Source organism: Lampris incognitus, chromosome 4 (genome assembly GCF_029633865.1).
Source record: "Lampris incognitus isolate fLamInc1 chromosome 4, fLamInc1.hap2, whole genome shotgun sequence".
NCBI lineage: Eukaryota > Metazoa > Chordata > Actinopteri > Lampriformes > Lampridae > Lampris > Lampris incognitus.
In genome coordinates this window covers 46,965,135-46,983,497 of record NC_079214.1, presented here as the reverse complement: position 1 = coordinate 46,983,497, position 18,363 = coordinate 46,965,135, and the positions used below count along the sequence as shown (strand labels likewise).

At 43.4% G+C, this 18,363-nt stretch overlaps 1 protein-coding gene across 1 annotated transcript in view; it reads right to left on the bottom strand.

Moving 5' to 3' along the window:
• Positions 1–3,360: 3,360 nt before the first annotated feature.
• Positions 3,361–18,363, bottom strand: part of gch1 (GTP cyclohydrolase 1) — a 32,169-nt gene continuing 17,166 nt past the window's right edge. Inside the window, exons 4-6 of the mRNA XM_056278623.1 lie at positions 5,803–5,834; positions 5,450–5,534; positions 3,361–5,350 (exon numbers count right to left, since the gene is read on the bottom strand). Coding sequence (XP_056134598.1) covers positions 5,224–5,350; positions 5,450–5,534; positions 5,803–5,834 — 244 coding nt within the window. The 3' untranslated portion in view covers positions 3,361–5,223. The remainder of the gene's footprint in view (positions 5,351–5,449; positions 5,535–5,802; positions 5,835–18,363) is intronic.

Here is an 18,363-nt window from a genome sequence, read left to right as displayed (position 1 = left end):
ACTTGTCATGGAAAACACAAAATTGTTTGGGTGATCCCAAACTTTTGAACGGTAGTGTATATACAGATTTATCTCTTTCCCTTCTTTGATAGGAGTTGCAGGATGGTACACAGCAGTACGACATGTTGCTTCCAGCAGTGTTTTCAATGAAGAAGGGGGCGTGGCTAAGTTCCCACCACTTGGTTTTTAAAAAAATCCAAGATGGCCGCGGCGTGAAATGGGCGTATTGCGGCTAACAAGCAGATGTGAAAGAAAATACATTTGGCGGGGGGGGGGGGGGGCTGCAGCACTGGCTACTCAAAATAGATCTCAAGGATATGATTGCTCAAAAAGTGTAATTTTTACCACAGGGGACAGTTAGTTAACCAGAAACACAGGCTCTTCAGGAGTGTAGCTTTAAAGAGAGACTGACATGCCCTTTCACAAAGTTATCCATCTCACATTATGGACAGCCCTGCCATTGGCCACCACGCTGAAAACATTTACCCAATCTAAAACGGATTTCTCTCACTCTTTTACCCCCCCCCCTCACACACACACACACACGTCAATTGTGCAGACCCTTAACATCAGGGGTCTATGGAGGACAGTGGTTGCGGGGTTATGGAGTGCAAGGTAACTGCTGCAGAAAAAACCCAAAACGTTTCACAACGCAGGGTAAAAACAGATGAGTCATGGTCTAACAGCCAATCACTGCAACCCTCCTTTCTGCAACTCCCCCAAAAAGTGAAGTCCGCTATTCCTCCAACATTCCTTAAAAATGCTCTTTCTTTGCAGCAACATACCAGCCTTATGGAAGTGGTTATATTGTAATGACTAACATCTTACACGGTGCATCATGGAATGAGAGAAGCATGTTCCTCCAATTTCCGCAGTGTACAGCACAACAAGGATTAAACTCCATGATACTAAAATCAGACCGTGTGCCATTCTAATGAAATGGCATATCCTGATAAATTGAAATTAGCATCATTCAAATCCCCCCAAAGCCTTTGAGAGAACGTTAAACTCGGATCTGTGATGCTATACAGACGCGAAGCCTACAGCTATTCCACGGAAAATCTTTTTTTTTTTGTGGCTTTAAATTGATCTGCCCTTTCATGTCCAAATGAGATTTCTATCATGATATTGCTGTTCATTTATGAACCAGAAAGCAACCGTTTTCTCATAGAAAATGATACTCTGTGGAGTCTCTCTTTCCAGACAGACTTGTGTGTAGGACTCTGCTTTTTGGTTAGCATAGTTAATGTTATACGAAAACAGTGCAAATTGTTCTAGACTGCGTAACATACATGAAATTCATTTTTTATAGGTTATTTTCTCTCCACGCAGTTTTTATGAATCATTAAAACTTTATTGATCTGGTGTGTTGTACTATGGAGAATCATCATTGTAGGGCTTGCAGGCTTCAATGCATGTAACTGCACTCTTTTATTTATTTCCCCCCCCCCTTTTTCTCCCCGATTGTACCTGGCCAATTACCCCACTCTTCCGAGCCGTCGTTACTCCACACCCTCTGTCGATCCGGGGAGGGCTGCAGACTACCACATGCTTCCTCCGATACATGTGGAGTTGCCAGCCGCTTCTTTTCACCTGACAGTGAAGAGTTTCGCCAGGGGGTCGTAGCGCGTGGGAGGATCACGCTATTTCCCCCCACGCTATTTCCCCCCAGTTTCCCCTCCCCCCAAACAGGCGCCCCAACCGACCAGAGGAGGCGCTAGTGCAGCGACAAGGACACCCGCAGACACGGCCAATTGTGTCTGTAGGGGTGCCTGACCAACCTGGAGGTAGCACAGGGATTCGAACCGGCGATCCCCGTGTTGGTAGGCAACGGAATAGACCCCCACGCCACCCGGATGCCCTAATCTTTTTTTGGATTTTCTTTTTTTTTGGACTGTGTTGCACTGGGTGGACTGTGTTGTTTGTTTGTTTGTTTTGCTTTGTTCTCTCTGTTTTTATATGTTTTTGGTGGTGTCATTTTTGGGAAATTTGGGATGTGTGTTTTTGTCTTTTGTGTCATACTGTTGTGGGCTGGGGGAAACGGAATTTTGTTTCTTTTGTGTACGCAAGTACATGAAAGAAATGACAATAAATTGCTCCTGCTTGTTTCTGATTCTTGATCTACTGAACTCTAAGGAGAAGTCAAGAAGTGCACAGTGGTAGAGAACAGAGTGTTTGCACATGTATATATATATATTTATTATCCTTTGATAAAAAGTCTTCAAAATGAGCACGATACATAAAGTGACTATGGTGGTGAAGGAGCCCACAGTGGGGGCTCTCCTTCTCAACAAGGCCACAGAAATGATTTAGGAGTCGCCTTTTCAACTGCAGCGCTCATCTCTTCCCCAACCCCAACACAAACCCAATCACCCTTAAAAGAGACACACACAGGGGCCTCATAACCAAACTGGATAACTTAAAACATCCCAGAATCAGTGTGGGAGCACAATAAATGGTCAAAATGAAAAAGTGCTCTACACGTCAGTAAACCTATTGATATCTACCAACCAGCAGATGAGATAACTTTCCACCAAAGTGTTAGAACAACTGAACAGAAAATGATATACGATCGCTTATTTTAAGATCGAGTCCTATTGTTTTTCTGCATCTTCCTCCATGGCATGTGCTGAAGTAAACAGGTCAAATCCTCTTCTGCCACCATCTTCTTCCCAGCATGCCAGGATCCCTACATCAGTTTGAGTCCTTTGACAGACAAAATGGCATGTGAGTCCTTCTGTGGCTGAAGGAGGTTGATGTAATCTGCTTACAGTTGTTTTAAAGGTTATATCGACAACAACCCTGCCTAATAGAGAGAATTACAGAAGAAATAGGAGACAGTGTGCTATGATGACATGTAAGGTACAGTAATTTGGAATTGTAACCCGCAACATTGTGAGTACAAAGTCTGTGCTGTTACTTCCTGACCGATATAACAGCTTTCAAGGATTTCCAGGACACAGATGATATGTGTGTATGGAATGTAGGACTGTCTAAAGTGCAGTTTATTGTAGACATTGACCAACCACCATGGCTGTTCCTTGGAGGGAGAATCTTGACAGAAAAGCACACAAAAATACAACTAGTGTGCACTCACACAAACACATACATGTAACCAAACACAGATTCCAAAGACTCAATTTATACGCATTCTATTTTGACAATGGTCCAGATTTCCCTACTGAGTAACAAAACCACTGAATCCCCAAGTATATTTTGGAAATTTCATGTTTTAGTTAAGTTTCCCCGTACCCCAGCAACACAAGATAAGCAAGGTTATGTCATAACACAATGGTCTCCAACCATGAGCTATAGAGAGCCTTGTATGCAGGTTGTCCATCCATCCATCCATTGATCCATCCATCCATCCATCCATCCATCCATCCATCCATCCATCCATCCATCCATCTCTTCTCACGTAATCCATTCATGGTGACAGGGGAGGGGGCAGGAGTCTATCCCAGCAGGCACTGGGCAAAAGGCATGGAGACACCCTGGACAGGTTGCCAGTCAGTCACAGGGCACGCACACACACACACACCATTCACACCTATGGACAATTTTGAGTCTCCAGGTCACCTAACATGTTGTTTTTGGACTGTGAGAGGAAACCGGAGTACCCATAGGAAACCCACGCAAACATTGAGAGAACATACAAACACCACTCAGGTGGGCTAGAATCAAACCAAGAACCCACTCAGGTTGTCATTCCAACTAAATACAACACCAGCAGATATCAAAAACTAGTAATCACCCATCTCTGGTGAAGGTAATTTGTAAGATCAGCTGGCATAGGGATTAGGTAGTATGAAAACCTGCATATACATATGTATATGTATTTAGCCTTCTGATGGAGACCACAGCTTTAACGTGTAGCAATGCTTCGTTTATTCTGTGACCAGGCGTAAAAAATATAGTTGAAAGCATTAAAAGGCTGCAGTTTCCGAAAAGCATCACAACTTTCAAATGGTTTTTGCCTCCCTAACAACGTGATGAATTGAATCGATGCGGCACAATAATGTGCCTCCTTGTTGCTTCTGCCCACAGCCTGAGGAGGCCTAGCCAGTGGTTGACAGCATTTAAAGACTGCTGCTTGCAACCTTGACTTTTTAAAATGCAAATGCTGAGGACAATGTGGTAATCTGCCTCTGCAGCCAGTAAACATATGGAGGACTCGGTCAAAATTACAATACCCATGGAAACAGATCGACACAGTACATCACCTCACATCACTTAAAACACCAGAGGCAAACAGCACGCGGCTACTTGCAGGCCACCATCACAGCTCAATGGTTTAAGACAAGATAGTGCAGAGAATGAGCAAGGGTTTGTGTTTTTCTTGGTTTTTTTATGAGTGGCTGGATGATAATGTTTTTTAAGCACACATGATTGGTTGCCAATACCCATCACAAACAGCACACGTATTCATATTTTTACATGGGGGAACGTGGTCTCTGTCTCCTATCTGTAAAGAGCAGGTTGGGCAGGTTGGGTTGGATATGATCTCATTTACACCTCTTTACAGAGCTTTGCTGTTGTTCTGCTATGAAACTAATTAAGATGTGTGGATTTTCCATATTAATGAATGGGATTGCTGTTTGATTAAAGTGCAAACAGGACAGTAGAGGACACAGGGTCCACAGGACAAAGTCTGTCCCATCCACAAAAGCAAACAACCTGTGAGTCAACACAGACCTTGCCAAACTCTGCTCACATCAGTTACTGTGGTGATGAAAGATCCCTCTTCTGAAGCAGACCATAGACTCAGACTAAAAGTGGTCTTGACCTACAATCACTGTGTGTGATCAGTTATAGAAAAAGGCTAACAAACACCTCTGTGACTAAGAGATGAAAACAAAACAAGAAACATACGCACACACATACTCAAACACACACACTCACACACACACAGAAATAAATGCACATCGACATACATACAGGTTATACGGCAGCTGGCCAGCAAAGATGGGGTAACACCCCATCTGCCAGGGAGAGACAGAGACAGACAGAGAGAGAAAGACAAAGAGACAGAGAGAGACAGAGTAAGAGAGAGACAGCGTGAGAAAGACAGAGCGATACAGAGAGTGAGAAACAGAGAGAGAGAGTGAGAGACAGACAGAGGAAGACAGCGAGAGAGAGAAAGAGAGAGCGAGAGAGAGGAAGAGAGAGAGAGAGAGATGGGGAGAGGGATGGAAGGTCAGCAGGAAGGCCTGTGACCCCTTTTCAGCTCCTGATGAGGGTGAGGAACTCGTCACGTGTCTTGGGGTCCTCACGAAAAACCCCGAGCATGGTGCTGGTCACAGTCTTGCTGTTCATCTTCTGAACCCCACGCATCACCATACACATGTGACTGGAGACAGGAAAGGGAAGGGAAAAAAGAAATAAGATGTGGAGCCATATGGTGTGTGTGTGTGTGTGTGTGTTGGTGTATTCTCGTCGGTAGACGTACGTTGCCTCAATAACGACGCCAACCCCAGCGGGCTGCAAAGCTTCGGTGATTGCCACGGCGATTTGTTTAGTCAGCCGCTCTTGAACTGTGAACGCAGCCAGAAAAAAAAAAAAATCAACCTGGGACGTGATTGAAGTCGACAGTATGGAATGACCCTTTAGTCAGAAAAAGTATAATAATAACATCAAGGTTGTTGCATAATTTCATCCATGAAGTAGAAAATTGAATAGAATATATTGTGCAAAAACTGTCCTAAAACCTAAAATATATCAATGAAAATGTGATTTCCTTTTCTTCTTTTTTTGGCCTTTTTGTGCAGGGCATAATATGAACATCAAAATGTTCACGGTTACCTTGAAGTCGACGGCTGTAGACTTCAACAATCCTGAGGGAGAGAGGAGTGAGAAATAACCCATTAATCATGTACTTTATAGCTAATGTACTGTAACCGAAAATATTAGAACGTGATGAAGAAAGCTGAACATTCCATGGAAGGGAAAGAGAAGAGGAGGAGGAAAGAGATCATGACTCTTTTCTTCCGTTTCTTCCTCTCTCTCTCTCTCTCTCTCTCTCTCTCTCTCTCTCTCTCTCTCTCTCTCTCTCTCTCTCTCTCTCTCTCTCTCTCTCTCTCTCTCTCTCATACAGTTCAGTTCAACGATTTTCTATTGAAATCTTTGAACAGGTAATAGAAGTGAACAATTCAGTCAGCTAGGGTGTGGGTATGTAAGTGGGTATGATTTTGCATTCGGGTGTGTCCAGGTGAATGTCAGAGAGAGTTTGCATGGACGTGTGTGTGTGTGTTGCAGTGTGATAAAGACTCTGGCATTGCCATGGTTAAGAGTTTTGTGACGGGGTAATAGTGAATGGATCAGGTGGGAAATAAAGCTAAAGAGGTGTTTAAGAGTATGTGCACCGCTTGTAAAGGGCTTATCACTGAGGTCAGGGCCAGTACCATCCAATTATCATGACCATGTAAACTCAGCCATCACACCGACTAATGCCAAAAGCCCACAATGCATTTAGGACTGATTAATTACAGGTTAATGACTGTGGCCTACACTTGAACAAATAGAGGCAACAGAACAAGCTCTTCTGAGACATGTTCTACTGCTCTCTGTGCTGCTGAACACTGGTTTGTGTGAATATGACCTGGGCACAATGTCAAGTCATCGCCAAAGCAGCTTCTAATCGCATGACATAATCAGAAATAATCAGAATCAGAAAAACTTTATTCATCCCCAAGGGGAAATTGGGTCCTAATACAGACGCTCACACTTTAGCAAAGAAAGATTAACAAGATACAAGATAACAAGAAAATAGAAATAAATAGAAATAAGAAAAATAGAAATAAATAGAAATAGACCGCATGAAACAAACCTGTTTGGTATTTTCACATCAAAATTCACTTATTTCATAATTGTTCCTAAATAACAAGGCATTTTAATTACTTATATACCAATCGTGCCGAAATTTATTGTGAAAAAATTTTCACCTGAATTTTTTCACCTGAAAAACTTGAGATTCAAACCCTGTCAGACTCATGTTTATCTTGGCAATGGGGATGCCAGGATTGGTGGCATGCTTTGTCGTGTTCAGCTGCAGACTTTCTTGTCTACACTGTTGTTAACACTGTTGTTAACATGTTTTTTTTTAATTCAATTGTTCTGAAGTATGTACTTTTGCTGTCATGATCAGTTCATTAGGTGCAGAGGCATAAAAAGAGGTTATGCAACACATGCAACGCATAGGGGCACTACGCGAAGAGGAAAAAGAAAAAACTGTTAAAAGAAACACTTAATGGCAGGGAAAGTGCTCAACAAATAAGGAGCGAAATAATCCAGTGAGTCAAGTAAATTCTTTATGAGACAGTACAAACCTGTTTTATGCCATAAGCAATCATCATATATATATACACTACCGTTCAAAAGTTTGGGATCACCCAAACAATTTCGTGTTTTCCATGAAAAGTCACACTTATTCACCACCATATGTTGTGAAATGAATAGAAAATAGAGTCAAGACATTGACAAGGTTAGAAATAATGATTTGTATTTGAAATAAGATTTTTTTTACATCAAACTTTGCTTTCGTCAAAGAATCCTCCATTTGCAGCAATTACAGCATTGCAGACCTTTGGCATTCTAGCTGTTAATTTGTTGAGGTAATCTGGAGAAATTGCACCCCACGCTTCCAGAAGCAGCTCCCACAAGTTGGATTGGTTGGATGGGCACTTCTTTGAGCAGATTGAGTTTCTGGAGCATCACATTTGTGGGGTCAATTAAACGCTCAAAATGGCCAGAAAAAGAGAACTTTCATCTGAAACTCGACAGTCTATTCTTGTTCTTAGAAATGAAGGCTATTCCATGCGAGAAATTGCTAAGAAATTGAAGATTTCCTACACCGGTGTGTACTACTCCCTTCAGAGGACAGCACAAACAGGCTCTAACCAGAGTAGAAAAAGAAGTGGGAGGCCGCGTTGCACAACTGAGCAAGAAGATAAGTACATTAGAGTTTCTAGTTTGAGAAACAGACGCCTCACAGGTCCCCAACTGGCATCTTCATTAAATAGTACCTGTTAGCCTTCATTTCTAAGAACAAGAATAGACTGTCGAGTTTCAGATGAAAGTTCTCTTTTTCTGGCCATTTTGAGCGTTTAATTGACCCCACAAATGTGATGCTCCAGAAACTCAATCTGCTCAAAGAAGTGCCCATCCAACCAATCCAACTTGTGGGAGCTGCTTCTGGAAGCGTGGGGTGCAATTTCTCCAGATTACCTCAACAAATTAACAGCTAGAATGCCAAAGGTCTGCAATGCTGTAATTGCTGCAAATGGAGGATTCTTTGACGAAAGCAAAGTTTGATGTAAAAAAAATCTTATTTCAAATACAAATCATTATTTCTAACCTTGTCAATGTCTTGACTCTATTTTCTATTCATTTCACAACATATGGTGGTGAATAAGTGTGACTTTTCATGGAAAACACGAAATTGTTTGGGTGATCCCAAACTTTTGAACGGTAGTGTATATATATATATATATATATATATATATATATGTGTGTGTGTGTGTGTGTGTGTGTGTGTGTGTGTGTGTGTGTGTATAACCCAGCCACTGAGGATGCACAAGCCAGTGCATCCTTAGTGCCGGTCCCAAGCCCGGACAAATGGGGAGGGTTGCGTCAGGAAGGGCATCCGGCGTAAAATCTTTGCCAAATCAAATATGCGGATCATAAATAAGACTTACATACTGGATCGGTTGAGGCCCGGGTTACCAACGACCACCACCGGTACTGTTAACCAGCAGGGTGTCGGTGGAAACTATGCTACTGTTGGGCGAAGGAGAAGGAGAGGGGGAAAGCATGTCCAGAGGCAGCTAGAGAGGAGGAAGGGTAGGTAGGCATGTGGAGGTGAGAGTTGGAACTTTGAATGTTGGCACTATGACTGGTAAAGGGAGAGAGCTGGCTGACATGATGGAAAGAAGAAAGGTAGGCATACTGTGTGTGCAAGAGACCAGGTGGAAGGGGAGTAAGGCCAGGAGTATCGGAGGTGGGTTCAAACTCTTCTACCATGGTGTGAATGGGAGGAGTAATGGGGTAGGGGTAATTCTGAAGGAAGAGTATGTCAAGAGCGTGCTGGAGGTGAAGAGAGTGTCAGACAGAGTGATGAGTATGAAGCTGGAAATTGAAGGTTTATTGCTGAATGTTATCAGCGCATATGCCCCGCAAGTTGGGTGTGAGATGGATGAAAAAGAAGAATTCTGGAGTGAGTTGGACGACATGGTGGAGAGGGCACCCAAGGAGGAGAGAGTGGTGATTGGAGCCGACTTCAATGGACAAGTTGGCGAAGGGAACAGAGGTGATGAGGAGGTGATGGGAAGGTATGGAGTCAAGAAGAGAAATGTGGAAGGACAGATGGTGGTCGATTTTGCGAAAAGGATGGAAATGACTGTGGTGAATACATATTTCAAGAAGAGGGAGGAACACAGGGTGACGTACAAGAGTGGAGGAAAGTGCACACAGGTGGACTATATCTTATGTAGAAGGCGCCATCTAAAAGGGATTGGAGACTGCAAGGTGGTGACAGGGGAGAACGTAGCTAGGCAGCATCGGATGGTGGTCTGTAGGATGACTTTGGAGACCAAGAAGAGGAAGCGAGTGAAGACACAGCCGAAGATCAAATGGTGGAAGTTGAAGAAGAAAGACTGTTGTGTGGAGTTCAGGCAGGAGTTAGGACAGGCACTGGGTGGTAGTGAAGAGTTGCCAGATGGCTGGACAACCACTGCAGAAATAGTGAGGGAGACAGCTAGGAAGGTAATTGGTGTGTCATCAGGACAGAGGAAGGAAGACAAGGAGACTTGGTGGTGGAATGAGGAAGTACAGCAAATTATACAGAGGAAAAGGTTGGCAAAGAAGAAGTGGGATAGTAAGAGAGATGAAGAAAGTAGACAGGAGTACAAGGAGATGCAGTGTAAAGCAAAGAGAGAGGTGGCAAAGGCAAAGGAAAAGGCGTATGGTGAGTTGTATGACAGGTTAGACACTAAGGAAGGAGAAAAGGACTTTTACCGATTGGCTAGACAGAGGGACCAAGCTGCAAAGGATGTGCAGCAAGTTAGGGCGATCAAGGATAGAGATGGAAATGTGCTGACAAGCGAGGAGAGTGTGCTGAGAAGGTGGAAGGAGTACTTTGAGGGGCTGATGAATGAAGAAAATGAGAGAGAGAGAAGGTTGGATGATGTAGGGATAGTGAATCAGGAAGTTCAGTGGATTAACAAGGAGGAAGTGAGGGCAGCTATGAAGAGGATGAAGAGTGGAAAGGCAGTTGGTCCTGATGACATACCTGTGGAGGCATGGAGATGTTTAGGAGAGATGGCAGTGGAGTTTTTAACTAGATTGTTTAACACAATCCTGGAAAGTGAGAGGATGCCTGAGGAGTGGAGAAGAAGCATACTGGTACCGATTTTCAAGAACAAGGGCGATGTGCAGAACTGTAACAACTACAGAGGTATAAAGTTGATCAGCCACAGCATGAAGATTTGGGAAAGAGTAATAGAAGCTAGGTTAAGAGGAGAGGTGACGATCAGCGAGCAGCAGTATGGTTTCATGCCACGAAAGAGCACCACAGATGCGATGTTGGCTTTGAGAATGTTGATTGAGAAGTATAGAGAAGGCCAGAAAGAGTTGCATTGTGTCTTTGTAGATTTAGAGAAAGCTTATGACAGAGTGCCGAGAGAGGAGGTGTGGTATTGTATGAGGAAGTCAGGAGTTGTAGAGAAGTATGTAGGAGTGGTGCAGGATACATATGAGGGAAGTGTGACAATGGTGAGGTGTGCGGTTGGAATGACAGATGGGTTCAAGGTGGAGGTCGGATTACATCAAGGATCGGCTCTGAGCCCTTTCTTGTTTGCAATGGTGATGGACAGGTTGACGGACAAGATCAGGCAGGAGTCTCCATGGACGATGATGTTCGCGGATGACATTGTGATCTGTAGCGAGAGTAGGGTGCAGGTTGAGGAGAGCCTGGAGAGGTGGAGGTATGCACTGGAGAGAAGAGGAATGAAAGTCAGTAGGAGCAAGACGGAATACCTATGCGTGAATGAGAGAGAGGACAGTGGAATGGTCAAGATGCAAGGAGTGGAGGTGACAAAGGCATTTGAGTTTAAATACTTGGGGTCAACTGTCCAAAGTAATGGGGAGTGCAGTAGAGAGGTGAAAAAGAGAGTGGGTGGAGAAGAGTGTCAGGAGTGATTTGCTACAGAAGGGTACCAGCAAGAGTTAAAGGGAAAGTTTACAAGATGGTTGTGAGACCAGCTATGTTATATGGTTTGGAGACAGTGGCACTGACGAAAAGACAGGAGGCGGAGCTGGAGGTGGCAGAGTTGAAGATGCTAAGATTTTCACTGGGAGTAACGAAGAAGGACAGGATTAGGAATGATTATATTAGAGGGACCGCTCAGGTTGGACGGTTTGGAGACAAAGCAAGAGAGGCAAGATTGAGATGGCTTGGAAATGTGTGGAGGAGAGATGCTGAGTATATTGGGAGAAGGATGCTGAATATGGAGCTGCCAGGGGAGAGGAGAAGAGGAAGGCCAAAGAGGAGGTTTATGGATGTGGTGAGGGAAGACATGCAGGTGGCTGGTGTGACAGAGGAAGACGCAGAAGACAGGAAGAAATGGAAACGGATGATCCGCTGTGGCGACCCCTAACGGGAGCAGCCAAAAGTAGAAGTAGTAGATATGTGTGTGTATGTGTGTGTGTGTGTGTGTGTGTGTGTGTGTGTGTGTGTGTGTGTGTGTGTGTGTGTGTGTGTGTGTATATATACACACACACACACATACTACATTAAGATCTTATATTATAAATCGGCCCTGTGATGGCCTGGCAGCCTGTCTAGGGTGTCTCACCGCCTGCCGCCCAATGACTGCTGGGATAGGCTCAAGCATCCCTGCAACTCTGTGTAGGATAAGCGGTTTGGATAATGGATGGATGGATATTGTATAGCTTAATATTCCACTTCTAATTTGTTGAGCACTCTTACCAACACCATTGATGGTTTCTGTATAAAAATCCCTATATATATGTATGTATGTATGTATATGTATGTGTATATATGTATGTGTGTGTGTGTGTGTGTATATGTGTATATATATACACATATATGTGTGTGTGTGTACATACACACAGAGTGTTGTGATGCGTCTAGTGCAGCAGTGTGTAGTTGGAGGGAAGGTGCACGTGTTCTTCCAACCCGCTTGTGTCCTTCCTGCCCTTAGCTTGCTGCCGCTGGCTAGCCTTTGTGGCGAATAGGGAAGCATCCTAGCGTGTAACCCTTCCCTTGCCAGTACATAGCCTCTCCTTCACCAAGACTCCTGCCAGACCTCCCCGTGGCCACACATGGTAACTGGGGTCTTGCGGCCCCAGGCTAACTTGGCAGGGGATCTCGGAGCAGCAGTGGGCCCCAGAGATATGGTGTGCAGGCCCACCCTGGTGGACACACCCTGGCACCTATCAACCACTGCCCCGCTGCCTTGTGGGTGAGTCTGGAAGACATAAGGCTAAGGGAGCTTACCCCAACAGAAAAGCAAGCTGTGGCGGCACGCTTCGAGGTGGTTTCCAAAAAACTGGATTTCCGGCAGCCCCCTGCAGTTGTGTGGAGGTGCCGGTCTCCTAGGGATCCCCCTTGCCATCGGAACCATCTCCTCTACAATCAAGTCATGTGGCGTTGGGAGAAGCGCACCCCCCATGCCACTTTAAAAACCATCTCTGCGCAGGTATCTTCTGCTATCTGAGTCCTCAAAGGACCCACAAATAGAAGAAGATGGTCATCATCGGGCACGATGGACAACCAGCAATATATATACACTCAAGGGCCACTTTATTAGGTACACCTTGCTAGTGCCGGGTTGGACACCCTTTTGCCTTCACAACTGCCTTAATCCTTCGTGGCATAGATTCAACAAGGTACTGGAAACATTCCTCAGAGAGTTTGGTCCATATTGACATGATAGCATCACGCAGTTGCTGCAGATTTGTCGGCTGCACATCCATGATGCGAATCTCCCGGTCCACCACATCCCAAAGGTGCTCTATTGGATTGAGATCTGGTGACTGTGGAGGCCATTTGAGTACAGTGAACTCATTGTCATGTTCAAGAAACCAGTCTGAGATGATTCGAGCTTTATGACATGGCGCGTTATCCTGCTGGAAGTAGCCATCAGAAGATGGGAACATTGTGGTCATAAAGGGATGGACATGGTCAGCAACAATACTCAGGTAGGCTGTGGCGTTGACACGATGCTCAATTGGTACTAAGGGGCCCAAAGTGTGCCAAGAAAATATCCCCCACACCATTACACCACCACCACCAGCCTGAACCATTGATACAAGGCAGGATGGATCCATGCTTTCATGTTGTTGACGCCAAATTCTGACCCTACCATCCGAATGTCGCAGCAGAAATCGAGACTCATCAGACCAGGCAACGTTTTTCCAATCTTCTATTGTCCAATTTTGGTGAGCCTGTGCGAATTGTAGCCTCAGTTTGCTGTTCTTAGCTGACAGGAGTGGCACCCGGTGTGGTCTTCTGCTGCTGTAGCCCATCTGCCTCAAGGTTCGACGTGTTGTGCGTTCAGAGATGCTCTTCTGCATACCTCGGTTGTAATGAGTGGTTATTTGAGTTACTGTTGCCTTTCTGTCAGCTCGAACCAGCCTGGCCATTCTCCTCTGACCTCTGGCATCAACAAGGCATTTTCGCCCACAGAACTGCCGCTCACTGGATATTTTCTCTTTTTCGGACCATTCTCTGTAAACCCTAGAGATGGTTGTGCGTGAAAATCCCAGTAGATCAGCAGTTTCTGAAATACTCAGACCAGCCCATCTGGCACCAACAACTATGCCACGTTCAAAGTCACTTAAATCACCTTTCTCCCCCATTCTGATGCTCGGTTTGAACTGCAGCAGATCGTCTTGACCATGTCTACATGCCTAAATGCATTGAGTTGCTGCCATGTGATTGGCTGATTAGAAATTTGCGTTAAATGAGCAGTTGGACGGGTGTGCCTAATAAAGTGGCCGGTGAGTGTATATATGTATATATATCCAGTGAGTTGAGTAAATTCTTTATGAGACAGTACAAGCCTGTTTCATATCATAAGATATCATCAGCTGTCAGTAGCTTTACTGCCAGCCGAAGTTGATGATTGCTTATGCCATGAAACAGGTTTGTACTGTCTCATAAAGAATTTACTTGACTCACTGGATTATTTTGCTCCTTAATTTGTTGACCACTTTCCCTACCATTGAGTGTGTCGTTAAAAAAAGTTATATATATACACTACCGTTCAAAAGTTTGGGATCACCCAAACAATTTTGTGTTTTCCATGAAAAGTCACACTTATTCACCACCATATGTTGTGAAATGAATAGAAAATAGAGTCAAGACATTGACAAGGTTAGAAATAATGATTTGTATTTGAAATAAGATTTTTTTTACATCAAACTTTGCTTTCGTCAAAGAATCCTCCATTTGCAGCAATTACAGCATTGCAGACCTTTGGCATTCTAGCTGTTAATTTGTTGAGGTAATCTGGAGAAATTGCACCCCACGCTTCCAGAAGCAGCTCCCACAAGTTGGATTGGTTGGATGGGCACTTCTGGCGTACCATACGGTCAAGCTGCTCCCACAACAGCTCAATGGGGTTCAGATCTGGTGACTGCGCTGGCCACTCCATTACCGATAGAATACCAGCTGCCTGCTTCTGCTCTAAATAGTTCTTGCACAATTTGGAGGTGTGTTTAGGGTCATTGTCCTGTTGTAGGATGAAATTGGCTCCAATCAAGCGCTGTCCACTGGGTATGGCATGGCCTTGCAAAATGGAGTGATAGCCTTCCTTATTCAGAATCCCTTTTACCCTGTACAAATCTCCCACCTTACCAGCACCAAAGCAACCCCAGACCATCACATTACCTCCACCATGCTTAACAGATGGCGTCAGGCATTCTTCCAGCATCTTTTCATTTGTTCTGCGTCTCACAAACGTTCTTCTTTGTGATCCAAACACCTCAAACTTGGATTCATCCGTCCACAACACTTTTTTCCAGTCTTCCTCTGTCCAATGCCTGTGTTCTTTTGCCCATCTTAATCTTTTTCTTTTATTGGTCAGTCTCAGATATGGCTTTTTCTTTGCCACTCTGCCCTGAAGCCCAGAATCCCGCAGCCGCCTCTTCACTGTAGATGTTGACACTGGTGTTTTGCGGGTACTATTTAATGAAGATGCCAGTTGGGGACCTGTGAGGCGTCTGTTTCTCAAACTAGAGACTCTAATGTACTTATCTTCTTGCTCAGTTGTGCAACGCGGCCTCCCACTTCTTTTTCTACTCTGGTTAGAGCCTGTTTGTGCTGTCCTCTGAAGGGAGTAGTACACACCGGTGTAGGAAATCTTCAATTTCTTAGCAATTTCTCGCATGGAATAGCCTTCATTTCTAAGAACAAGAATAGACTGTCGAGTTTCAGATGAAAGTTCTCTTTTTCTGGCCATTTTGAGCGTTTAATTGACCCCACAAATGTGATGCTCCAGAAACTCAATCTGCTCAAAGGAAGGTCAGTTTTGTAGCTTCTGTAACGAGCTAAACTGTTTTCAGATGTGTGAACATGATTGCACAAGGGTTTTCTAATCATCAATTAGCCTTCTGAGCCAATGAGCAAACACATTGTACCATTAGAACACTGGAGTGATAGTTGCTTGAAATGGGCCTCTATACACCTATGTAGATATTGCACCAAAAACCAGACATTTGCAGCTAGAATAGTCATTTACCACATTAGCAATGTATAGAGTGTATTTCTTTAAAGTTAAGACTAGTTTAAAGTTATCTTCATTGAAAAGTACAGTGCTTTTCCTTCAAAAATATGGACATTTCAATGTGATCCCAAACTTTTGAACGGTAGTGTATATATATATATATATATGTGTGTGTGTGTGTGTGTGTGTGTGTGTGTGTGTGTGTGTGTGTGTGTGTGTGTGTGTGTGTGTGTGTGTGTGTATGTGTAGATACACTTAGCACAATAAGTAAGGAAATGTGTGTTTGGTAGATTATTTCTTTGTTGTAACAATGCTTCTCAGCAATATATCTTACACCATTGGAAAGCCTGTTTATTTCCCTTTTAAATGGGGCCACATTTGTAAGGAATTTGCATTTGTGGGATGAGCAGCAGAGCTGAGTATGTTGGTTGTGCCCATAAAAAATTTGCCAAATCTTCTCTGCCAATGCCAAACAGCTTATTTTGCTGTTTCTATTGACTCTTGTTTTGAGCTTCTGGTACCCCAGGTGCTGACAATCAGGTGCCTGATATAAGATTTATTGCCACAAGCATTGTTACAACAAAGAAATAATCTACCAAACACAAATTTTCTTACTTTTTGTACTAAGCTTATATATATATATATATGTGTGTGTGTGTGTGTGTGTGTGTGTGTGTGTGTGTGTGTGTGTGTGTGTGTGTGTCTATAGCGTTTTTTTCTGAAACCGTGAATGGTGTTAAAAGTGCTCAACTAATGAGGAGCGGAATATCAACACAGATACAAGAAAAAAAGTTTTAATACATTGCAGTACGGGCCTGTACTGCAATGTATTAAAATCTTTTTTCCTGTATCCGCATTGATATATATATATATATATATATATATATATATATATATATATACTGAAGTTACAAAAATGTGTCTTTGTTTTGTCATCTAAAATAGGTACATGATGTGTTATAGACATATTTCTGAAGTTACAGCCAGGTCTAGACAGATCCCACGGACAAGACAGGCTACTTATTCATTACGGTTGTGGTCTAATGAGTGTAGCAATGATGAGAGTTAAAATGTTGTCATAAGAGATACTAGAGAGCGAGGCTTTGGGACACCCGGTGATCTAAGCTGTCAACTTATCATGACATAGAGAAGGAGTCGAGATGGAGAATGCTCAAAAGACATTGTCAGGGGCACAGAACAGGAAAAGAAAGAGGGAAAAGGAGAAAGTGTGTGAAAGAATGAGAGAAAAACTGTCTATGTGGATGAAAGACAGCAGGTAGGATGTAAAGTACCACCTCAGTGTAACTCTTGAGAGGGAAGCTTGAAGTTGACATACCTTCTATCAAGTATGGACAACGACTGCTTGACCCAATTAGCAGTCATCTCAATTGAAAACAAATTGGCACAGTCAACTTTGTTTGATGATAAACTTAAGAAATGTGCAAGCCCAAAAGCAAAGCATGTCACTATTTAGTTGGCGACAACAGAGTGGTGTCCATCCCCATGGGTCCAGTAAGAATGGTCGAACAGACGCCTAAATCTATTGTAAAATATGTAGAGTAGTTGCTAATGGTCGCTAAATACCAGTGCATAGTCATGAAATGTAACTTAACAATCAAAATACCTTTTATATTGATCTGTTCGCTGTCTCCTTGAGCTCTCCTTATTTGTTTCTTGAATTTATCCCGTCATTCCTTACAGTGGTTTATATCTATTCGATAGCAAATAAAATAATGTGCCGGAGATAATTTTCTGATTACCACAGAAAATTCAGTTCATTTCCCCCATCGCTTCCCAGTGTAATCATTGTGCAATCTTAACTGTTACATGTTACCTAAAAGTTATTTGCCCCAACAGGTACAACAAGACTTTTGACTTATTGTATTTGTTCTGCTACTATGAAGGTGTTTTAGTAGTGAAACCCCTGAGGCCTTGAATGTACATTCACAGAAAATGTTCACTTAACTGTATGAATAAAGTTCATGTGAGGATTTGAAAATATGCAAGTCAGCAACAGAATTAATGCTTTAGTAGAATTGATGGTTTCACGTTTATTTCCTTCTTAAATACTTGCTCTTGCTGAGAAATGTCTGTGAATGTTCTCATTCATCCAGGTCATGGTTATCCAAAGGAGTTGAATCAAGTGCAACTGGACTTGGTATATATCCGTTCACAGATATATATCTTGCTGAGACACAGCTCAGTAATTACATTTCTTCTCAAACCCTTCATTGCAGCCCCTAAAACTACTATATAGAGAGCATCACAAATAGTGAAATCCATGCACTCTCATGCACACCACTATTGCTTCAGCGAATGTGGTGAATAAAACTTGGGAGCTTGTTCAGTACAGGTTTGGGGTAGGGGCAGCCCAGAACAATCTATTGCCATCATTATCTCAGCTGATATTTCACAAAGTCGATTATTTTGTGTCAATCTGTGCCATGCACCCTATCCATGGGCTGTGGCTGTATGCTGCCCCCCGACCCTATCTGCCCACCAGCGTGCCTAGTTGAGGGATGGCAGAGGGTTGGTGTGCTGCATTGTGTACTGTTAGACCAAATCATCTAACATACCAGCAGGTAAGCCATACCTGCAAACATCACACTTAAGAAAA